This window comes from Pan paniscus, chromosome 21 (assembly GCF_029289425.2).
Source record: "Pan paniscus chromosome 21, NHGRI_mPanPan1-v2.0_pri, whole genome shotgun sequence".
Lineage (NCBI taxonomy): Eukaryota > Metazoa > Chordata > Mammalia > Primates > Hominidae > Pan > Pan paniscus.
Genome location: NC_073270.2, coordinates 69,816,873 through 69,840,758, shown reverse-complemented (window position 1 = coordinate 69,840,758; position 23,886 = coordinate 69,816,873). Strand labels below are relative to the sequence as shown.

Here is a 23,886-nt window from a genome sequence, read left to right as displayed (position 1 = left end):
AGGGGCTATAAAGATGGATCCAGTTGCAAAGTCCCAAATGCCATAAAATCCTTCATCACAACCAGAGGGCCAGACCTCAAATGGGCACAAGACTGGATGAGTAGACATGAGAGGTTTAAATTCAGGGCTACACAAATGGAGCTGGAGGTTTCATTAGCACCCTTGGGCAGGCGGGTCCCACCACATACCGAGTGCCATGGTTCTTCTCGAAGTACGCGGCGCGCAGCCACACACTCTTCTTGCTGGGGAACACCTGCAGGGCGTAGGCGTAGATGGCTCGTGCACACTCCAGGGCATTGTGGGCTACACACTAGAGCAGAGAGACAGACATGAGAATGGGCAGCCCAGCACTGGCCACAGAACAAGTGGCATGATGCCCTCCCCAGGCTCGTACGATTCTCAAAGATGATATCTGCTAGAAGGTGTACCACAGTGTTTTATCTAATTAGAACCACAATCCAGGCCAGGTGCGGTGGCTCACGCCTGTAATCTCAGCACTTTGGGAGGCCGAGGCGGGTGGATCATCTGAAGTCAGGAGTTCGAGACCAGCCTAACTTACATAGTGAAACCCTATCTCTACTAAAAATACAAAAATTAACCAGACGTGGTGGCATGCGCCTGTAATCCCGGCTATTCGGCAGTCTGAGGCAGGAGATTCACTTGAACCCAGAAGGCAAATGTTGCAGTGAGCCGAGATCACGCCACTGCACTCCAGCCTGGGCGACAGAGTCACACTCTGTCCTCCCCCTCCAGAAAGAAAGTAGAACCACAATCCAGGACTGGGAAACCTACTTCTGGGCACAGAAAACACTGTAGTTCTTACTCCAGCATTACAAGCACTTTGAAAAACAGCTGTGCTTACTCCAGTGTACATGAAAGAGACAAGCCTGAGGATGAGGACAAGAAACAAGAACACTGAAAAAGGGGCACATGGGGCTGCTTGCTGCTTCCTTGGCCTGCGAGAGGTGCACAAGTCACTAGCTGCAGGTGATGGAGGTGTGCACACACACGCACACACAGGGCTGTGGCTGAGGCATATGCATACGTACACGCACACACACACACACAGGGCTGTGGCCGAGGCATATGCATACGTGCACACACACACACACGCACACACACGGGGCTGTGGCTGAGGCATATGCATACGTGCACACATACACACACAGACACGGGGCTGTGGCTGAGGCATATGCATACGTGCACGCATACGCATACGTGCACGCATACACATGCACACACACAGGGCTGTGGCCGAGGCATATGCATACGTGCACGCATACACACGCACACACACAGGGCTGTGGCCGAGGCATATGCATACGTGCACACACACACACACACACACGGGGCTGTGGCTGAGGCATATGCATACGTGCACACACACGCACACACAGACACGGGGCTGTGGCTGAGGCATATGCATATGTGCATGCACACACACAAACACACATGCACACACAGACACGGGGCTGTGGCTGAGGCATATGCATACATGCACACACACAGACACACGCACACACAGACACGGGGCTGTGGCTGAGGCATATGCATACATGCACACACACACACAGACACAGGGCTGTGGCTGAGGCATACGCATACATGCACACACACACACAGGGGCTGTGGCCGAGGAATATGCATACGTGCACACACACGCACACACAGACACAGGGCTGTGGCTCAGGCATACACATACATGCACACACATGCACACGCACACACACGCACACAGACACACGGCTGTGGCTGAGGCATATGCATACATGCACACACACACACACACACGCACGGGGCTGTGGCCGAGGCATAGGCATACGTGCACGCACACACGCACACACAGATACGGGGCTGTGGCCGAGCCATATGCACATACAAGTGCACACACACACAGAGGGCTGTGGCCCAGGCATATGTACGTGTACACACACACACACATGCTGTAACTGCAGATCAAACATATTGGTTTCTTTTTTAAAAATCAGGTATAGTGGCCACAGCGGTGGCTCACGCCTGTAATCCCAGCACCCTGGGAGGCCAAGCTGGGTGGATCACCTGAAGTCAGGAGTTTGAGATCAGCCTGACCAACATGGTAAAACCCTGTCTCTACTAAAAATACAAAAACTAGCTGGGCATGGTAGTGCATGGCTGTAATCCCAGCTACTTGGGAGGCTGAGGCATGAAAATTGCTTGAACCCAGGAGGCGGAGGTTGCAGGGTGCCAAGATTGCGCCATTGCGCTCCAGCCTGGGCGACAGAGAGAGACCTTGTCTCAAAAAAAAAAAAAAAATTAGGTATAGTATATATTTACCATGATAAAAAGTTACATTAATTAGAAACCTGTAAAAGACAAGTGAATACAAAGAGGAAAAAACCCATCCACTCAACAGAACTACAGTAAACACAGTTCTATTTTCTTCAGGCTTTTTTTTCCCTATACTCAAGAATGATTTTATCTTTTGGTTAGCATCAACAACAAAAGAAAACAAAAAAGCCAGTCACCATTTGCAGCGCTAAAGCCTCTGGGGGTTCGTCTGACTGGCGATCATGACACCTGGAGACTCACTGGGCCAGGTTCAGACACCTGTTCCTACTCAGCCTCACACAGGGGCAAGTCACCGTCCTCTGCGCCCTGCAGATGCTGAAAGGATTTTTTTTTTAAGACAGAGTCTCGCTTTGTCACCCAGGCTGGAGCGCAGTGGCGCGATCTCAGCTCCCTGAAACCTCCACCTCCCAGGTTCAAGCAGTTCTCCTGCCTCAGCCTCCCAAGTAGCTGGGATTACAAGCGCCTGCCACCACACCCAGCTAATTTCTGTATTTTTAGTAGAGACGAGGTTTCACCATGTTGGCCAGGCTGGTCTCGAACTCCTGACCTCAAGTGATCCACCCACCTCGGCCTCCCAAAAGTGCTGGGATTCCAGGCATGAGCCACTGCGCCCGGCCGCTGAAAGGATTCTTGTACCAAGAAGGAGTTTGTTGCTGAAGGTAAGTGAGAGGCCACCAGGAAGTGGGTCAGGAACAAAGTTTTGCAACTGTGAACATGACAATGGCAAAGATCTGGACTGGCAGCTCAAAGCCGTCCAAGTCCCCACACAGGGGCACCCAAGAACACTTCCCAGAGGAACAGCTGCCTTCTACGAGAGGAAGGGACAACAGTGAGCCTCCCAGTTAAGGAGCCCCAGCATGAAAATGGGTCAGGAGGACGAGGAGTGGGGATGTCACTGAGATTTCTTCACTCAGACCTGATGCCTCCCAAGTCACATGGCTTCAGTCTGACTCAACCAGCACAGAAACCAGCAAGGGCACTGCCTCAGGCACTGTGTCCTGACCAGGACCATCTGAGGGGGTCAGGGAGGATGCCGGTGAGGGTCAGGCCCTGGATAGAGCACTCTGGTCTATGCCCCTCTCTGTGATTTCTGATCCAAGTCCTGAGGGTTGGTGACAAAGCATTTCAGACTCTCCATCGCCTCCTTGGACCTTCACAAGCAACCCGAGAGTGGCCTGAACACCCACAGGATCAAGTGATGCTGTGCCCAGGGCCCTGGTGTCCGGGAGGGAAGCAGCGCCACAGCACACTTCTGGGCACAGAAAACACTGTCCTCCTTACTCCAGCATCACGAGCACTTTGAAAAACAGCTGTGCTTACTCCAGTGTATGTGAAAGAGATGACAAAATAATAAGAGAAAAACAGGCCAGGAGCAGTGGCTCTGGGAGGCTGAGGCAGGTGGATGGCCTGAAGTCAGGAGTTCGAGACCAGCCTGGCCAACATGGCGAAACCTCATCTCTATAAAAAATATAAAAATTAGCCAGGTGTGGTGGCAGGCACCTGTAGTCCCAGCTACTCAGGAGGCTGAGGCAGGAGAATTGCTTGAACCCTTGAACCTGGGAGGCGGAGGTTGCAGTGAGCCGAGATCGTGCCACTGGACTCCAGCCTAGGAGACAGAGTGAGACTCTGTCCCAAAAAAAAAAAAAAAAAAAAAAAAAAACCAACAACAAAAACTATTACCGCTGCCCTGCGTCTTAACTCACCTAAGGATTGATGTGTGTATTTTAGCATACATGGGGCAGGAGCATGGCCCAGCCGGCACACAAGCTCTGGGTCACGCCACACGGGGTGCAAAAGAATCATGTGTGTATCACACGGTCAATGCCAGCAGTGGGGTCTGATTCCAAGGACCAAAGGAGGAGCCATTGCCCAATCCAGATGGAAGGAAGTGAACGCACACGGATGAAGGAGAAAGTGAAGCTCTTCGTTACTGTAGAATTCCAACTAATAAAATGTAAGAGAAACTGTTCACAAAATCATTATGCAGGTGTGGCCAGGCACAGTGACACGCCTGTAATCCTACATACTTTGGGAGGCTGAGGTGGGATCACTTGAGGCCAGGAGTTCGAAACCAGCCTGGACAACATAGTGAGATATTGTTTCTACAAAAAAAATTTAATATATAAAAAAAGATTTTAAAAAAATCACCATTTAGCAAACACCACAGAAATAACTGATTCAGGCCAAGAAGCATCATTAATGGATCCTCAAAATACTTATTAATAATAACAAAGAAACAAACAGCAACCATACAGTGGAAACACCTGCAGCCACTGCCCGCACCAGACGGTCGGAGTTGAACAGGTGCACACCTCTCCGTATGATGCACCAAGAAGCCTCAACCCAACCCGGAGGAGACACCACAGAGAACCAGATGAAAGAGGAGTCTACAGAGAACCAGATGAAAGAGGAGTCTACAGCATCACTGGCCCATGGTCCTCAAAAAATTCACACTCAGGAACAACAAAGGCTGAGGCTCTCTTCCAGACTAGCCTGAGGATGACCCTGTATTCCTCACAGAAGACAGTTGGTTTTTTCTTCTGCTAAAAGGACACAGAGACAACGGGTGAGACTTTTTCTTTTTTTGAGATAGGGTCTTGCTGTCACTCAGGCTGAAGTGCAGTGGCGCAATCACAGCTCACTACGGCCTCAAACTCCTGAGCTCAAGTGATCCTCCCACCTCAGCCTCCTGAGTAGCTGGGACTACAAGCGTGTACCACCATGCCTGGCTTTTGTTTCTGTAAAGATGGTGTTCTGCCATGTTGCCCAGGCTGGTTTCAAACTCCCAAGCTCAAGCGATCTGCCCATCTCGGCCTCCCAAAGTGCTGGAATTACAGGCGTCGGCCCCATGCCCAGCCTGTGGGTGGGATTTGAGTAAGGTCTGAAGTTAGCTGACAGCACTGTCCCAACATCAATGTCCTGATTTTGATAACTGAGCTATGGCTGTGTAAGAGAAGGTCCTGTTTTAAAGAAATACCAACGTGTGTAAGGTAAAGGGCACCACACCTGCAACTCACTCATTGTCAAACAGTTCCAGAAAAAAACATAAGAGGTAAGTACATGAGAGCGAACAGAGTAAGAAAGCAAATCTGCGGCCGGGCGCGGCGGCTCACGCCTGTGATCCCAGCACCGTGGGAGGCCGGGCGCGGCGGCTCACGCCTGTGATCCCAGCACTCTGGGAGGCCGGGCGCGGTGGCTCACGCCTGTGATCACAGCACTTTGGGAAGCCAAGGTGGGGTGGATCACGAGGTCAGGAGATTAAGACCATCCTGGCTAACACGGTGAAACCCCGTCTCTACTAAAAATACAAAAAATTAGCTGGGCGTGGTGGCACATGCCTGTAGTCCCAGCTACTCGGGAGGCTGAGGCAGGAGAATGGCGTGAACCCAGGAGGTGGAGGTTGTAGTGAGCTGAGATAGCGCCACTGCACTCCAGCCTGGGCGACAGAGCAAGACCCCGTCTCAGATTTAAAAAAAAAAAAGAGTTTTAAAATAGCCTAGTAGTTTATAAGGTGCCTGCTGTTCCCACAAGCAGAGACTCCATATTACGGACAAAGGCCCCTGTTGCCAACTCACACTGTCAGCATCCTCCATCCAGGTATGCTTCCGATCTTCCTCCTCAATCCCAATCCCAATCACGGCACGCATGACGGCCTGGCAGGTGGCCACACTCCCAGCCCTGTCACATTCCTCGGCATCCTGAAAGAGGAACACAAAACTTATTTTTGATTTTGGAAATCAGAGCTGCAGATTCCCAACGGGGAGTACGGAGTTCCTGAATGGTTAAAACTGACAGACATCAGCACAAGATGCTGACACTGCCTACTGGGGATCTGAGGAAGTGAGTCTACTGCACGCCAATCAGAAAAAACAATAGAGAAATGTCACAAAGGACATAGGCACACTGTTCACTAGAAAATAAAAATACAAACAACTTTTAAACATGTGAAAAGAAATGTAAAGCCTTTTTATTTTATTTTTTTAAGAGACAAGGTCTCAGCCAGGTGCGGGGGCTCACACCTGTAATCCCAGCACTTTGGGAGGTCAAGGAGGGTGGATCATGTGGTCAGGAGTTCGAGACCAGCCTGGCCAACCTGGTGAAACCCTGTCTCTACTAAAAAATAAAATACAAAAATTAGCCAGGCATGGTGGTGGGTGCCCGTAATCCCAGCTTACTCGAGAGGCCGAGGCAGGAGAATCACTTGAACCCGGGAGGTGGAGGTTGCAGTAAGCCAAGATCACGCCACTCCACTCCAGCCTGGGCAACGGAGCAAGACTACGTCTCGGGAAAAAAAAAAAAAAAAAAGAGAGAGTCAAGGTCTCTCCCTGTCACTCAGGCTGAAGTGCTGTGGTACAATCATAGTTCACTGCAGCTTCCAACTCCCAGGCTCAAGGGATACTCTCACCTCAGCCTCCCGAGTAGCACAGACATGCACCACCATGCCCAATGGTACATTATGTTTCATAGATACAGGGTCTCCTTATGTTGCCTAGGCTGGTGTTAAACTCCTGGTCTCAAGTAACCCTCCTGCTTTAGCCTCCCAAAGTGCTGGGATTAGTGCATAAGCCACCACACCCAGCCCCTATTCTTATTTTCAAGATGCTAATTAAACTATTCTAAGTACCATTGTGCACGTATCAGATGAGCAACATTGAAACGTGCTGACTGGCTCACTTGGTGAAGGGGGGCATAAATCTTATACTGCAAAGAAGCACATATCTCTATGGAGGGCAATTTCTCATTCTCTATCAAAATAAAACAGGCACATATTTGACCCAGCAGTTCTACTTTAAGGCATTCATGTGACAAATATATTCCCATGTGTGCAAGAGAATGTGTCTACCAACAAGAGAACAATAACCCAGCCAGAGCAACAGGGTGCAGGAGCACAGGCACCACTGCGGCATGCCAACATGGGGGACCACGACATGGACCGCGAGCAAAGTGCAACCGGAGCCACATGCCTCCCAGACCCTCCCAGGGCCCTGCCAGCACCAGAAAACCATCCCAGACAGAAAGCAGAGCCAAGAGCAAGGATCTGAGGCAGAGACGCTGGCACAAAGGTCAGTGGTGAGAAGAATGCATGGGGCAAGGACCCAGCACCCAGACCCTCAGGGCCTGCAGCAAAGGTGCTGGCTCTTCCTCCATGTACAGTTTCTACTGAATGCAAACTGCTTTTGAACCACGGTAAAGTCAAACCATGGGAAGTCAAGGACCATCTGTATTTGCAAATCATGTCTCTGATAAGTGACAATATATCCAGAATATATAAAAACATCTTTTAGAACTCAATAATAAAACAACAGACAAAAATAATACATAGACCATAATAAAGACACAATCCAACGTAAAAGTAGGCAAAGGATTTCAATACCTCCATGCTACAACATGGAGGAACCCTGAAAACACACTAAGTTAAGGCCAGTCACAAAAGACCACGTGTCGTGTGATTCCACTCACGGTGTCGAACGATGCAAAAGCCATCACGCTCAGTAGAAGCAATACTTTGACTCAAACCACCAGTTTGTTTTTCACTTTCATCGTAGCATTCAATAAATTACGTGAGTTATTCAACACTTTACGTTCGATGACTCTGCCCAACTGTAGGCTAAGGTAGGTGTTCTGAGCATGTTTGACATAGGCAGGCTAAGCTGTAAAGTTCAGTAGGTTAGGTGTATCACATGCATTTTATTTCATTTTATTTTATTTATTTTTTGAGACAGAGTCTCGCTCTTTTGCCCAGGCTGGAGTACAGTGTCACGATCTCGGCTCACTGCAACCTCTGCCTCCGCCAGGTTCAAGCAATTCTCCTGCCTCAGCCTCCTGAGTAGCTGGAATTATAGGTGCCCGCCATCATGCCTGGCTAATTTTTTTGTATCTTTAGTAGAGACGGGGTTTTACCATGTTGGCCAGGCTGGTCTCAAACTCCTGACCTCAAGTGATCCACCCGCCTCAGCCCCGCAATGTGCTGAGATTATAGGTGTGAGCCACAGCACCCAGCCTCAAATCCATTTTAGACTTATGATATTTTCAACTTACAATGGGTTTATCAGGATATAAGCCCATAAGTTGAACATCTGTATATAAAATGTCCAGGAAAAAATGTATAGAGAAAGAAAGTAAAAAAACAAGGTTAGACAGGCACGGTGGCTCACGCTTGTAATCCCAGCACTTTGGGAGGCCGAGGCAGGTGGATCATCTGAGCTCAGGAGTTTGAGACCAGCCTGAACAACATGGCAAAACCGCGTCTCTACAAAAAATAGAAAACAATTAGCCAGGTGTGGTGGCGCATGCCTGTAGTCCCAGCTACTCAGGAGGCTGAGGCAGGAGAATTGCTTGAGCCCAGGAAGCAAATGTGGCAGAGAGCCAAGATTGATTGCACCATACACTCCAGCTTGGGAGACAGAGACCCACCCTGTCTCAAAAAAAAAACAAAAACAAAAACAAAAGGCTACAGAGGTATGAAAATGGGGAGCAACAACTCACGGACACAGGATTTCTTTCTGGGGTGATAAGAAGGTTCTAGGATTGTGGTGACAGCGCCTAGCTCTGTGAATATACTAAAACCACTGAATTGTAAACTTTAAATGGGTGGACTCTGTAGAACGCTAATTATAGCTTAATAACCTGTCATATGCTGGGCATGGCAGCTGATGCCTGTAATCTCAACACTTTGGGAGGCTGAAGTGGCAGGACTGCTTAAGGCTAGGAGTTTAAGACCAGCCTGGGCAGCATAACAAGACAAAAAATAAAAATAAAAAAATTGGCCAAGCATGGTGGCACATGCCTGTAGTCCCAGCCACTTGGGAGGTTAAGGCGGGAGGATTGCTTGAGCCCAGGTCAAGGATGCAGTGAGGCATGACTGCACCACTGCACTCCGGCCTGAGCAACACGGCGAGACCCTGTCTCAAGAAAGAAAGAAGGAAAGAAAGAAGGAAAGAAGGAAGGAAGGAAGGAAAGAAAGACAAACTGTCATAAAATAAAACAGAAAATAGTAATTTCATTATTTATTTTTCTTGAGAGAAACATAACTCAGTGAGTGACTCCTTAGAAGAAGGCATTAGAGGGAACCCAAGCCCTACTTCCTAAGTTAGATCATCTTTGGAAACTTTTCTATAGCCTTAAGTCTACAGACAAAGATAGAAGACAGGGAAGACCAAGGCGGGCAGATTGCTTGAGGTCAGGAGTTCGAGACCAACCTGGCCAACATGGTGAAACTCTGTCTCTTCTAAAAATACAAAAATTAGCTGGGTATGGTGGCGGGTGCCTGTAATCCCAGCTACTCAGGTGGCTGACGTAGGAGAACTGCTTGAACCCAGGAGGTGGAGGTTGCAGTAAGCCAAGATCGTGCCACTGCACTCTAGCCCTCTAGCCTGGGTGACAGAAAGACTCCCTCTCAAAAAAAAAAAAAAAAAAAAAAAGGGTGTGGGGGAGAGGGGAAGAGTAAAAGAAGCCATGAGACTTCCTGTCCTCCTCTCATAGGTGTATCATTTTTACTAGCAAAGAAAGAAGCCATGAGACTTCCTGTCCTCCTCTCGTAGGTGTATCATTTCTACTAGCAAAGGTGTACACACACTGAAAGGGCTTCTGAAGTGTTCACCCCAAGACGAACTCCAGGCCTGAATCCATCAAGAGCGACAGTGGGCATGCCCAGGTCCCTCAGGGCCCATTCACACCTGTGCCTGCTTCTGGTTCGGCACAGGACTCCCCAGTACCATCCAGCAACCCCCAGTCCTGTGTGGGACTCTCACGTGCTGCATGTGCACTGTTAAAGCAGACACCACGACACCCGCCTGCGGCCCACCTGGATCCACTGCTCACGGTTGATCTCCACACCGTTGGCCCGCAGAGAGGTGATGGCTCGGTCGATGATCTTCTCCACCATCTGCGTGTTCCCATTGGCTTCCTCCAGCTTAGCAGCCGTGATCCAGATATGTCGGTCTGTAGGAATGTTCTCCCGCGCCTTGTTCAAGACCTTGCGAGCATTTTCATAGGTCTCCAGCCTTGCCAGAGCAAGCCAGAGCTACGCGGAGAGGACACGAGAAAAAGGAGAGGACACTGTGCTGGGGGGACAGCTGCAGGCCAGACAGCGACCCACCCTCCAGCGTTGGCCACCACATTCTTTCTTAGCTCTCGAGAACCATCTGAACATGGCCTGAGAAGTGTCCACAGCAGCACTTCTCACCTGACCAACTGTTCCTTTATGCTTCTGACTCATTTAGTGACTCTCGTGAGCATCAAAAGATTCTCAGTTGAATGTTCACAAACACAGCCTCCAGGCACACAGCACGCCAGACCTGATACCAGGGGCTGGCACAGACGAGCAGGATGAGGCTACTGCCCTCACAGGCTAAATACACAGAAGGGTGTTCAGCCTCCTGAAGTTCCCAGACCCTTGGTTCTGCAGCATTCCATCCCTAAGATGTGTACGGGCTTTATTCATTTTTATGTAAATAAAATAAGATTAATGTTGTTTGGAGAATTTCACAATACCCCTTAGGATAATTAAAGACATACTAGGTATCATAAAACCAAGACTAAAAATCACTGCACAGAATGCTGTGAACTGGAATGCTTAAAACCAAAGAAATCCCACTTAGCTTGGAGGCAAAGAGCAGTCATGCGGAGCTGACAGAAAGCAATGTTTTCTATCACACTGCCACCTTTGGCTCCCATGACAAACTCTGGGCTGCTGAGAGGAAATGGCCCCCGAGCAACTGCCCAACAGAGAATTTTCTGCAGTGGTCAGGTATGAGCTAAGATTCTCCCTGCACGTCCGTTAAGAGCACAGCTAGCTGAGGCCACTGACCACCCTGCCTAGCGGCTGTGTACAGAACGGCATCCTGGGGTTCCACACGGCCTTCTGCTCCCAGAAATTGCAGCCTGAGTGAGCTCAATGCTCCACTTACATCATCACTTCCAGACACTGAACCTCGGCTCAGGCCTTGGCCACTTTGGGCTCTGGTGGCCCTGAGCCCGCCAGACTCACCTCCACGCTGGTGGGGCAGCACTCCACAGCTCGGCTCAGCATGATTCTAGCATCTTCAGGTTCTTCCAGCTCAACGGCTGCTTTCCACAAGCGAACCGAGTTTGGAACATGCTCGAGGGCTAGGAAAGGTCAAACGAGAAACCACGTCACAGAAAAGGAGATAAAAACAGGAGGCTCATGTGGTGAGCATGCTGCTGGTCAGGATGAGACGGACTTCCCTGGTTGACAGTCAGGGACCACACACCTGCCCTTTATGTGGCTTCCTTCAGGTCTGGGGCAGACACAAACAAGGACAAACAGAGCATCTTGTGGTAGCAGAAAGCAAGGAAGTGACTGAAGACTGCCAGGGTCATATCAACAGCACTCAGGAAACCAGTGACCACGGGAATGAACCTCAAAAACATGCTGAACAAAAGAAACCAGTCCCAAAACAGTTTATACTATATGACTCCCTTTATGTGACGTCTGAAAACAGGCAAAACTAATCTTGGTAAAATAAGTCAGAAGCATGACTGCCAACGAATGGGGATAGTATGGATTGATTGAGAGGCACCAGGGGACTTTCTGTGGGGATGGAAATGTTTTTGTTTTTGTTTTGAGACAGAGTCTCATTCTATTGCCCAGGCTGGAGTACAATGGCACAATCTCAGCTGACTGCTACCTCCGCTTCCTGGGTTCAGAGATTCTCCTGTCTCAGCCTCTAAGGTAGCTGGGACTACAGGTGCGCACCACCACGCCTGGCTAATTTTTGTATTTTTAGTAGGGATGGGGTTTCACTATATTGGCCAGGCTGGTCTCAAACTCCTGATCTCAAGTGATCCGCCCGCTTCGGCTTCCCAAAGTGCTGGGATTATGGGCGTCAGCCACGGTGCCCCCCCTGGAAATGCTCTATGCCTTGGTCGAGTGTGGGTTACACGGGTGCATGCACTTGTGAAGACATCAAACTGCACACTTAAGATCTACGTAATTCACTTCAAATATTTACGAAAAAATGCCAGTGTCTGAAATACCTCTTTTTTTTTTTTTTTTTTTTGCGATGGAGTCTCGCTCTGTCGCCAGGCTGGAGTGCAGTGGCGTGATCTCGGCTCACTGCAACCTCTGCCACCCGGGTTCAAGCGATTCTCCTGCCTCAGCCTCCCAAGTAGCTGAGTACAGGCGTGCAGCCACCATACCCAGCTAATTTTTGAAATTTTAGCAGAGACAGGTTTCACCATGTTGGCTAGGATGGTTTGATCTCTTGACCGCATGATCCGCACGCCTCGGCCTCCCAAAGTGCTGGGATTACAGGCATGAGCCACCACGCCCGACCTAAAATACCTCATTATTACATGTTTTCCCTTAAATAAAAATACCTAAAACTTAAAAAAAATTCAAGAGCAAACTAGAAGAGACTTCCACTGGACAATGATCAGAGAGTCTGAAGGTCAATAAGCATATTAAGAATATTACCTGCAATGTATTCAAACCCATGAAATACCACAGCATTCAATAGTTCATAACAAAGCTCCAAGAGACCATTAGTCACCTTTGGAGAATGCTAGAGAATCAACTCATCATCCCGAAAGTTGAAAGGAAGCAAATCAAATATCTATTCTGTCTTTCCCAAATAAACTCAGAATAACCAAATCATGGATATAGGAAAATTCTTCTCTTAAGAATAATTCTGGCAATAAAAGCAAAAAGAGTGACCTAATTATAATGTCACCGTTTTGCACACCCTAATGAAGGAACAGATGCGGGCACGGGTCACCAGCCACTGCCAAAGGCAGGAGCTGAAAGGCTGTGGAGAACTCCATGAAGGACACTGGGGCCACTGAGCAGTGACAGCCTCTGCAGCTCCTGACACTGCTTGCATTGCCACGAATACTTCCTTGATAAAAAAAGAAAAAAAAAAACACAAAGCTTACTCTTATGAGTCTCCAAATCTACCTTCCAATTTATAAGAGGATACAGGAAACAGAGGATACAGGAAACGAGACCCACATGAAACAATCTCACAGGCTGCAGTGAGCAAACCCTGATGTGAGGAATCTCAAGGAAAAACAACCCAATTCCATCAACAAACCCAGAGAAGACATCAACCAAACGGCAATGTTCAGACTTTGCTTAGATCCTGATTCAAACCAACCATGTGTGCATGTGGTTATGCATGCATGTGCCCGTGCAGGTACTGACATGACAGCTGGAAAAATATGAATGCAGTAGACATTTAATGATGTTAAGAAATTAGGCCGGGCCAGGTACAGCCCGTAGCTCACGCCTGTAATCCCAGCACTTTGGGAGGTCGAAGTGGGCAGATCACCTGAGGTCAGGAGTTCGAGACCAGCCTGGCCAACACAGTGAAACCTTGTCGCTACTAAAAATACAAAAATTAGCCAGGTATGGTGGCATGCACCTGTAATCCCAGCTACTGGGGAGGCTGAGGCAGGAGAATCGCTTGAACCCAGCAGGCGCAGGTGCAAAAAGCTGAGACTGTGACACTGCACTCTAGCCTGGGTGACAGAGAGAGACTCCAACTCAAAAAAAAGAAAAGAAAAAGAAAAAGAAATTAGGCCAGGCAGCTGATTGTGGTGGTTCACACCTATAATCCCAGCATTTTGGGAGGCTGAGGTGGGAGGATCGCTGGAGCCCAGGAATTCGAGACTAGCCTGGACAACATGGCGAAACCCTGTCTCTACAAAAAATACAAAAATTAGCTGGGCGTGGTGGCATGTACTTGTGGTTCCAGCTAGCTGGGAGGCAGAGGTGGGAGAATCGCTTGAGCCCAGGAGGTGGAGGTTGCAGTGAGCCAAAACTGCACCACTGAACTCCAGCTCCAGCCTAGGCAAAAGAGGGAGACTCAGTCTCAAAAAAAAAAAGAGGAAAAGGGCAGGGCAGGGGAGGGGAGGCGGGGAGGGAAGCGGAGGCGGGGAGGGGAAGAGGGGACGGGAGGCAGAGGGGAGGGGAGGCGGGGAGGGGAGAGGGCAAGTGAGCTAGCTACGCTCTCCTGCAGGTACCTGCTCTCCTGCTGAGAAACAGCCCCAGGCTGGCTGTGAGGCCCTGGCAGGGAATGAACACTCAGCTAAGGGACATAAAATGACTGAGCAACCTGCTGCCCACTCCGGGTGTTACTGACAGACCAAACCACAAGGTTGGGCAGATGCAGCAGTGGCCTCATAGGGTGGAAATGGCACCCAGGAGATGGTGTGGAAGGAAGGCAGGTGCAGCACAGCTGCCTAAGCTATGGGGCAGACGCCTCCTGCACTGGTGGCTGCTCAACCGCTTTCCTCCCTCAGCCCACACTGACAACCTCTGGGGAGTCCCTTAGGGTCAAGGGACTGAGAAGACAAAAGTCTGCTGTGGTTTACGCATGGTTCTGCACAGTACACTGGCACTGACACCCCTGGCCTTATTATCTGGATGTCCACTTGACCAACTGAAAGACGGCCAGAAGACGAAGCTATGTGAATTCACTGATTCAGGCAGAACATGGTGTTACCATGCGCCCGTCACTCAGAGCCATGGCCTGGCAGCCCAGTAGGATGCCACAAATGCTGTGAATAGACACCAATCCCGGCTGGATCTCACAGCCAGAACACACGGGTCTAGGAATAAACAGTGATGTCTGAATGGCTCAAGTCCCATCTTCGCTGCCACAAGTCCCGTTTCCGCTGCCAAGAGTCCCGTCTCCGCCTCCTTGGACCCTCCTGTCAAGAGAGCTGGTCCAAAGGCCGGGTGTGGTGGTTCACATTTGTAATCCCAGCACTTTGGGAGGCTGAAGCGGGTGGATCATGAGGTCAGGAGTTCGAGACCAGCCTGGCCAACACAGTGAAACCAAACCCCATCTCTATTAAAAATACAAAAATTAGTCGGGTGTGGTGGCAGGTGCCTGTAATCCCATCTACTTGGGAGGCTGAGGCAACAGACTTCCTTGAACCCAGGAGGCGGAGGTTGCAGTGAGCCGAGATCGCGCCACTGCACTCTAGCCTGGGCAACAGAGCGAGACTCAGTCTCAAAAAAAAAAAAAAAAAGAGCAAGCTACGAGCTACTCCAAAGGGAGTATGTGCCAACCAGGGTGCAGACCACAGCTCCCTCTGGCCTCCTCATGTACCAGCCCTGGCTGGAGAGGCTAACCCTGACTCCCAAAGCGAGCCTGAGTTGCTGCCACCCACTGTGGGAGACTATCTAGAGGCCGGTCCTAAAAACAGTTTAGTATTTCTGCTTCTACCAGTAAAAGTTAATGGGAACTACAGCCACCAAAAAAGCAAAACTACCAACAAGTCAGACCCTTTGGGGATAAAGATATGGGTCCTGGCTGAGCACAGTGGCCCCCATCTGCAGTCCCAGCATTTTGGGAGACTGAGGTGGGAGGATCACTTGAGCCCAGGAGTTTAAAACCAGCCTGGACGACACAGGGAGACCTCGTCTCTTTGAAAAATTAAAAACTCAGCCAGGCATGGTGGTATGTCCCTGGAGTCCCAGCTATTCAGGAGGCTGAGACTGGAGGATAGTGTGAGTCTGGGAGGTTGAGGCTTCAGTGACCCATGATCATGCCACTGCACTCCAGCCTAGGCAACAGAGCAAGATCCTGTCTCAAAATAAAAATCATCTGGGCATGGTAGTATGTACCTATGGTCCCAGCTACTCCAGAGCCAGAAGCAGGAGGATCACTACAGCCCAGGAGGTTGAGGCTGCAGTGAGCTGATTGCAACACTGCTCTCCAGCCTGGGCAATAGGACGAGGCTCTGTCTAAAACAAAAAAGAGATTTGGGTTACTCATCCAGGTCAAGAACCCTGACCGAGCAGGGTGACAGCAGAGGGCACAGCAGTAAAGAAAGAAAGTCCTAACCTCCAACCAGGCGACTAGGCACAGAGAGAAGACACAGAACGACCCAGTTGTTTTTCCTGTGCGCTCTCACCTCGCCTGCGTGGGAGATGAGTGCTCTATTTGTCTAAATATGAACTACTTCCCTTAATACTTTGTACATTGGTGGAGATGAACTTCGCGTCTCTAAAGAACAGAATATTCATGCGGGACTCAATTTATGGAGTCATTAACTTACGACTCCCAGGACTCTGTGTCTTCAAGTTTTGGGAGAGAGCTGACATATCTCCAATGGCATCTCATCAGCAGCCCACAGGCATGGCACTAAAACCAACAAGGTCACCTTCCCCAGGTGCTTTCGGAAGCCACATGGCACACCATGATACAACGGCCTTCAAGGAGTGTGACTTTATGAGCAGAAGCGGAGGAAGCACCACAACCAGCCAATGTATGTGGAGGAAGCACACACCCCTGAAGTTGGCCTAGAACAGGAAAAGAGTATTCTGAATGCTAGACACAGCCATGAAGACGTGACCAACATGCTCTCCGGGGGCCACGTGACTGCAGGGAAGACCCTCAACCTGAACTGTGCCATTCCTGTGCCCCCAGAGGGACACGCTGGCAATGGCCGCTGAAGGATGCCACGCTTCACAGGCCAGAGCATATGGCGTTAGTGTAAAATAACTCCACTTCCACACATCTGCATTAACTAGCGGAGTACACAGCATGTGAGTGCATTATTGTAGGGGAGCTGCCAGTCGGGCCTCCCCAGGGGACTCTGCACGTGGGACACCCCACCCTGGCCAGGAAGCTCACATGCTGCACCCTCCCCAATCCTGAAAGCCCTCTTCCCTTTTACAGAGGAAGACATGGAAGCTCAGAGGCCAAGCACCATGCCTAAGGTTACTCAGCCTCCTCAGGTCTCAAGATCAGCACCCAAAACGCCTATTCTCCCAACAAAGGACTAAGGTGTCAGCTGAGCCCAACAGCGACCCAGAGCTCACAGAGACCATGCACTGCCAGGCTCCCTGGCTGGCAGGTGTCCTAAGTCACCAGTGGAAGTAGCTGTCATCTTAATTTCAAAAACCAGACCCTTCAAGCAATGTGTAAGTGTTTGCTAATAACCAAATGAAGCAGTGCTGGGCTTCACCCCAGGAAAAGAATACAGTTTTTGGAAACGCTCTTGGGAAAGGGCAGGCCAGGACCAGTATTAGGGCAGCGGCAAAGGCCATCCTGGAGATCCTGGGTTCATTCCACCTTAGCCCAGCTTCTCTGCCTGAGAGAGCACAGCCAGGAGGCCACTCCCTGAGAGGACAGCCGTGGAAACACAGTCCCTCAACACTCCCCGAAGGCCCCCGCCTCCAACAGCATACTCCCATCTCCAAATCCAAACCAACTGGAAATGAACCCAGACAATCTGGTGGTGAGCAGGGAGTGGCCACAAAGACATTCATGATCATTCATCAAACTGTGGCAGGAAGAATTCAATAGAGCTTTTCTAAGTAAACAATACTAATTACCCAGACTTTCATGGGCTCTTCATCAAAGAACTATTTCTTCCTAGCTGAAAAAAGATAAACTGATTTCTACAAACCCAGACAGGTGCTAACTTTCTGTTCCTGGCCTCATTATAAGACGCTGTCTCTGGCCAGGCACGGTGGCTCACACCTGTAATCCCAGCACTTTGAGAGGCCGAGGCGGGTGGGTCATGAGGTCAGGAGATCAAGACCATCCTGGCTAACATGGTGAAACCCCATCTCTACTAAAAATACAAAAAAAAAATTAGCCAGGCCTGGTGGCGGGCGCCTGTAGTCCCAGCTACTTGGGGGGCTGAGGCAGGAGAATGGCGTGAACCTGGGAGGCGGAGCTTGCAGAGAGCCGAGGTCGTGCCACTGCACTCCAGCCTGGGCGACAGAGCGAGACTCTGTCTCAATAAAAAAAAATAAAAGAGGCTGTCTCTGAGCATTCACTGAGCAGCTGGGCTGCGGTCAAGAAACCAGCCCCGACAGAGGAAAGCACGTTCACATGTGAGTGCACAGGGTCGGGGGAACGTGCATCACAGGCAAGCAGCCTTCACCTGTCTTCTAACAGACGTGGATAGTAAGTGAATGAAACTATATTTGATAAGGGGCTTTCTACCAAATAGCCCTCATCTGCACGGTCCTATCAGCACAGAAGCCTCAATGGGATATTTCGCTTAAAGACATTTGAAAAAACAAGAGCTGGAAAGCTCTCACTGAAAACTGCCCTTGATTCCATAAAATACACTTTATTTTTCCTAGGCTATAAATTCAGGAAGAATAGGCTGGATGCGATGGCTGATGCCTGTAATCCCAGCTCTCTGGGAGATCAAGGCAGGAGGATCACTTGAGGATGGGAGTTTGAGACAAGCTTGGACAACACAGCAAGATCCCATCTCTACCAAAAATTAAAAATAGCTGGGCGTGGGGGTGGGACCTATACTCCCAGCTACTTGGGAGGCTAAGCTGGGAGGATCGCCTGAGCCTGGGAGGTGGTGGCTGCAGTGAGCCAAGATCGCGCCACTGCACTCCAGCCTGGGTGACAGAGCAAGACGCTGTCTCAAAAAAAAAAAAAAAAAAATCTGGCCGGGCACAGTGGCTCACGCCTGTAATCCCAGCACTTTGGGAGGTCGAGGTGGGTGGATCACTTGAGGTGAGAAGTTCAAGACCAGCCTGGTCAACACAGTGAAACCCCGTCTCTACTAAAAATACAAAAATTAAGCAGGCGTGGTGGCAGGTGCCTGTAGTCCCAGCTACTCAGAAGGCTGAGGCAAGAGGATTGCTTAAACCCAGGAGGCGGAGGTTGCAGTGAGCCAAGATGGTGCCATTGCACTCCAGCCTGGGGGACAAAGTGAGACTCCATCTCAAAAAAAAAAAAAAGAAAAGAAAAGGCCAGGCACAGGGGCTCACGCCTGTAATCCCTGCACTTTGGGAGGCCAAGGCAGGAGGATCACTTGTGGTCAGGAGTTTGAGACCAGCCCGGCCAACATGGGGAAACCCCATCTCTACTAAAAATACAAAAATTGGCCAGGCGTGGAGGCGCACACCTGTAATCCCGGCTACTCGGGAGGCTGAGGCAGGAGAATCACTTGAACCCGGGAGGCAGAGGCTGCAGTGAGCCAAGATCGTGCCCCTGTACTCCAGCCTGGGCGACAAAGCGAGACTCTGTCTAAAAAAAAAAAAAATGGATAGAAGCCACCTGCATAGGCCAGGTGCAGTGGCTCACGCCTGGAATCCCAGCACTTTGGGAGGCCGAGGCAGGCAGATCACAAGGTCAAGAGATCGAGACCATCCTGGATAACACAGTGAAACCCCATCTCTACTAAAAATACAAAAAGAAATTAGCCAGGCGTGGTGGCAGGCGCCTGTAGTCCCAGCTACTCGGGAGGCTGAGGCAGGAGAATGGTGTGAACCCGGGAGGCGGAGCTTGCAGTGAGCCGAGATCACGCCACTGCACTCCAGCCTGGGCGACAGGGCGAGACTCCATCTCAAAAAAAAAAAAAAAAAGAAAGAAAAAAAACAAAAAATGAAAAAAAAGAAGCCACCTGCACAGATTAGCTTCAGAACAGCCCCCTGACTAGCACTTGTTCTGGACCCAGTTCAAGAGCAGCATCTACTACACACTTCCAGTGACAGGAGAAACAGTGCTCCTTTTATGAATCCACAGTAAGAAAAATAAACAAACTACCCACAAAAGCTCTACCCTGGCAGGAATCCCTGGATGGAATCAGGTTCCCTGGTAGGCACGCCGTCTGTCGTTATCTGACCTGAGCTGACGGCACACGCTGCCTCGCGGGAGCAGGAGGCACAGCCTCGTCAGCAGCAGGAAAGAGTTCAATCAACGTGTGGCTCTGGTGCCTTCTCAGGAGAGAAAATGAGTAACACCCACAAAGGGTCTGCACGTGCCACGTGCCGGCTCAGCTCTTCACACAGACCATCTCCAGAGCCCCAGGACACAGGCTGTGAGCTACCATTGTTCTCACCCTGCAGATGAGGGAAGCCTGGACCACAGAGTGACCGCCCAAGCATCCAAGATCACACGCTGGAAAAAGGCAGGAGTGAGGGCTCAACCCAAGCATCCCTTCCAGGATGGGAACTTGCCCACCACAGTATCCCTCCCCCATGGGGGTCCAAGGGCAGAGGCAACCCAACCCGAGAAAAGGCCTGAAAAATGTCCCTGGTTCCTTATCCACTCTCACCAAAAGCCTGAGCCAGGAGCAGGAAAGCTGCTGAGAGGAGGGGCCCCAAGGAGGGAGAAAGCAGCACCTCCGAGGGAGGCTCACCTTTCCGAAGAACCCGCTTCTTTGCACGAATGTCCGTTTCCAGCTCTGCTGCTCTGATGTAAATCCTGACAGACTGTGGGAGATGACGGACAGCTTGGGCTACCACGGCCTTGGCTGTGTCCCCAGGCTGCAACCTGGCTGCTTCCAGCCAGACATCTTCACTCTGTGAGGCAAGAGATAAGACCAGTAAGGCTCAGTGCAGGCTGGAAGCCGCAACAGGGCAGCAGGCACAGATCTCCAGAGCAGATCCTCGGGCCCCAGAATTTACAAAAGCCAATCAGCTCAGCCTCTAACACACCTGCACCAGGAGTCGCCCCCTTATAACCACACTCGGGACCATGGCTACCATATGTCTGACTGAAGAACACCTAATGGCTGGGCACGGTGGCTCACGCCTGCAATCCCAGCCCTTTGGGAGGCCGAGGCAGGTGGACCATGAGGTCAGGAGTTTGAGACCAGCCTGGCCAACATGGCAAAACCCTGTCTCTACTAAAAATACAAAAATTAGCTGGGTGTGGTGGCAGGTGCCTATAATCCCAGGTACTCAGGAGGCTGAGGCAGGAGAATTGCTTGAACCCGGGAGGCAGAGGTTGCAGTGAGCTGAGATCACGCCACTGTACTTCAGCCTGGGCAACAAAGCGAGATTCAAAAAAAAAGAAAAAAAAAAAAATGAACCACCACTTTGTGAAAAGAGCATGATTTCCTTCAGGACAACTCCACGGACAAAGCAGAGACTGCACATCTGCTCGGGTCGTTCTCTTTTGTTGTTTTTTTTTTTTCTTGAGACGGAATCTCGCTCTGTCGCCCAGGCTGGAGCAGCATGGTGCAATCTCAGCTCACTGCAACCTCCACCTACCGAATAGCTGGGATTATGGGCACCTGTCACGACGCCTGGCTAACTTTCATATTTTTAGTAGAGACGGGGTTTCACCATGTTGGCCAGGCTGGTTTCTAACTCCTGACCTCAAGTGATCCACCCGCCTCAGCCTCCCAAAGTGCTGGGATTACAGGCGTGAGCCACCGTGACTGGCCACCATTAGGTGGGTGAAGAGCTGACCAACTGAGCTCTTTATAATGAAGCTTAGCCTGCCGTCAAACCAGTGGTGGATTCAGGCGTGGTGGATTCAGGCGTGGTGGATTCAGGCGTGGTGGTGGGCGCCTATAGTGCCAGCTACTCTGGAGGCTGAGACAGGACAATGGTGTGAACCTGGCAGGTGGAGCTTGCGGTGAGCCGAGATCGTGCCACTGCACTCCAGCCTGGGTGACAGAGCGAGACTCCGTCTCCAAAAAAAAAAAACAGTGGTGGATTAGCCTTCACTCCACATGAAAACAAGCAGGAAAAAGCCCTTGGCTGCTTTTCACATCCTCCCCCAGCCTGTCCTATTGTCTGTAGTTTCAATACCAAAAGACAAAGAGATTTGCTCTAACAAGTTTACTCCCGTAGGGGCCACAATCATGCAGCCTCCCAGGAAACGCCTCCCAGGAAACACCTCACCTTGGGGCACATCTCCGTCCCCTTCATGATAAGGTTCCGAGCTACTTGTAGCTTCCCAGTGACTTCTTCCAGGCGGGCTGATGCAATCCAGGCTGGCGGGTGATGAGGGTTCGTCTCCCGAACAGACTTGAGGAGCAGTCGCGCCTTCTTGATATCACTACGAGAGGGAGAGTGCACACGGCATCAGGCCATGCTGTCAGGGGTGCACCCGAGACCTGGGATGAAGGCACCCACTTCACAGTCACAATGTAAGAACTATCAGTCCTGATGTCCTGAGTTACACAAACCAACTCAAAACCTCAGTGCGCACTATTCCAAGCCTGTGTAGCCTCCCCGCAGACAAACGCTGAGAACCAAAGGTCCAGATGGGACAAGTGGGACACAGCCAGCTGCTTTCCTGCCCAGCACAGGCAGGGACTTTGCAGTATCATATGTAACACATTGAGTGTACGCAATGAATGGATACAGATACATTTCAAATGGAAAAACCAAACTACTCCACTTTACATTTCTTAGAACCGCCATGTCCCATTTTGACAGCATGCTGTCCATATAAAATCCAAAATACCCTAGGCAACTAGAGTCTCCATCCCAGCCCAGCGATTCTGCAAAGCACTCACTTGATGTCTCCTCCGTGTGTCGGGATCATGGAATTTAAATCCGTCAGGTAGCCTTTGGGGTCAACGACGGTCTGTCCACTCACGGAGTCAGACACCTGTGAGACAGGCCAAGCTAAGAGTCAGCTGGACATGAGCAGGTGCAAAACAAAGTTCTCAGAGGGTCCCTGGTGCCCCTCCCACAACCCTGAGAGAGCAGTCAGAAGAAGGAAAACAGCCTTCATTTCACTCAGACAACACCTTGTGATAATAACAAATTTCTTCTGTATGGAAAAAGACCTATTTTTTTTTTTTTTTTGAGACGGAGTCTCGCTCTGTCGCCCGGGCTGGAGTGCAGTTGCGCGATCTCGGCTCACTGCAAGCTCCACCTCCTAGGTTCACGCCATCCTCCTGCCTCAGCCTCCCGAGTGGCTGGGACTACAGGCGCCCGCCACCACACCTGGCTAATTTTTTTGTATTTTTAGTAGAGACGGGGTTTCACCGTGTCAGCCAGGACGGTCTCGATCTCCTGACCTCGTGATCCGCCCGCCTCGGCCTCCCAAAGTGCTGGGATTACAGGCGTGAGCCACCGCGCCTGGCCAAGATCTATATTTTTATTTATTTTTTTGAGACAGGGTCTCACTCTGTCACCCAAGCAGGAGTGCAGTGGCAATCATAGCTCAGTGCAGCCTCCAGGTCCTGGGCTCAAGGAATCCTCCTGCCTCAGCCTCCCAAGATTCTGTCTCTACAAAAAAAAGTGTAATTTTTGACCAGGCGTGGTGGCTCACGCCTGTAAACCCAGCACTTTGGGAGGCCAAGGTGGGTGGATCACAAGATCAGGAGTTCGAGACCAGCCTGGCCAGGATGGTGAAACCCCGTGTCTACTAAAAATACAAAAATTAGCCAGGCGTGGTGGCACATGCCTGTAGTCCCAGCTACTCAGGAGGCTGAGGCAGGAGAATCACATGAACCTGGGAGGCAGAGGCTGCAGTGAGCCGAGATCACGCCACTTCCCTCCAGCCTGGGTGACAGAGCAAGACCCTGTCTCAAAAATAAATAAATAAATAAAATAAAATTTTTATTAAAAAAGAAAGAACAGAAAGCAGGGTCTCTGACAAATATCTGTACACCCGTATTCACAGCAGCATTATTCACAATAGTCAAAAGGTGAAAGTGGTCCAAGTGTCCGTCAGCGAATAAACAGGTCAGCGAATGCGGTCTACATAGATGAACGAATGCGGTCCACACACACCAAAGAGTCAAGTCTCATCAGATGAGCGAATGTGGTCCACACACACCAAAGAGTCAAGTCTCATCCTGCCTTAAACTGAGAACATGCTGGCCGGGGCGCCGGGGCTCATGCCTGTAATC

The 23,886-nt window shown here is 50.4% G+C and overlaps 1 protein-coding gene across 1 annotated transcript in view; it reads right to left on the bottom strand.

The window, feature by feature from the left end:
* Nucleotides 1-23,886, bottom strand: part of PRPF6 (pre-mRNA processing factor 6) — a 50,402-nt gene that overhangs the window by 9,950 nt on the left and 16,566 nt on the right. Inside the window, exons 7-13 of the mRNA XM_055104965.1 lie at nt 22,540-22,634; nt 21,920-22,076; nt 20,425-20,587; nt 11,318-11,436; nt 10,133-10,351; nt 5,904-6,026; nt 189-310 (exon numbers count right to left, since the gene is read on the bottom strand). Coding sequence (XP_054960940.1) covers nt 189-310; nt 5,904-6,026; nt 10,133-10,351; nt 11,318-11,436; nt 20,425-20,587; nt 21,920-22,076; nt 22,540-22,634 — 998 coding nt within the window. The remainder of the gene's footprint in view (nt 1-188; nt 311-5,903; nt 6,027-10,132; nt 10,352-11,317; nt 11,437-20,424; nt 20,588-21,919; nt 22,077-22,539; nt 22,635-23,886) is intronic.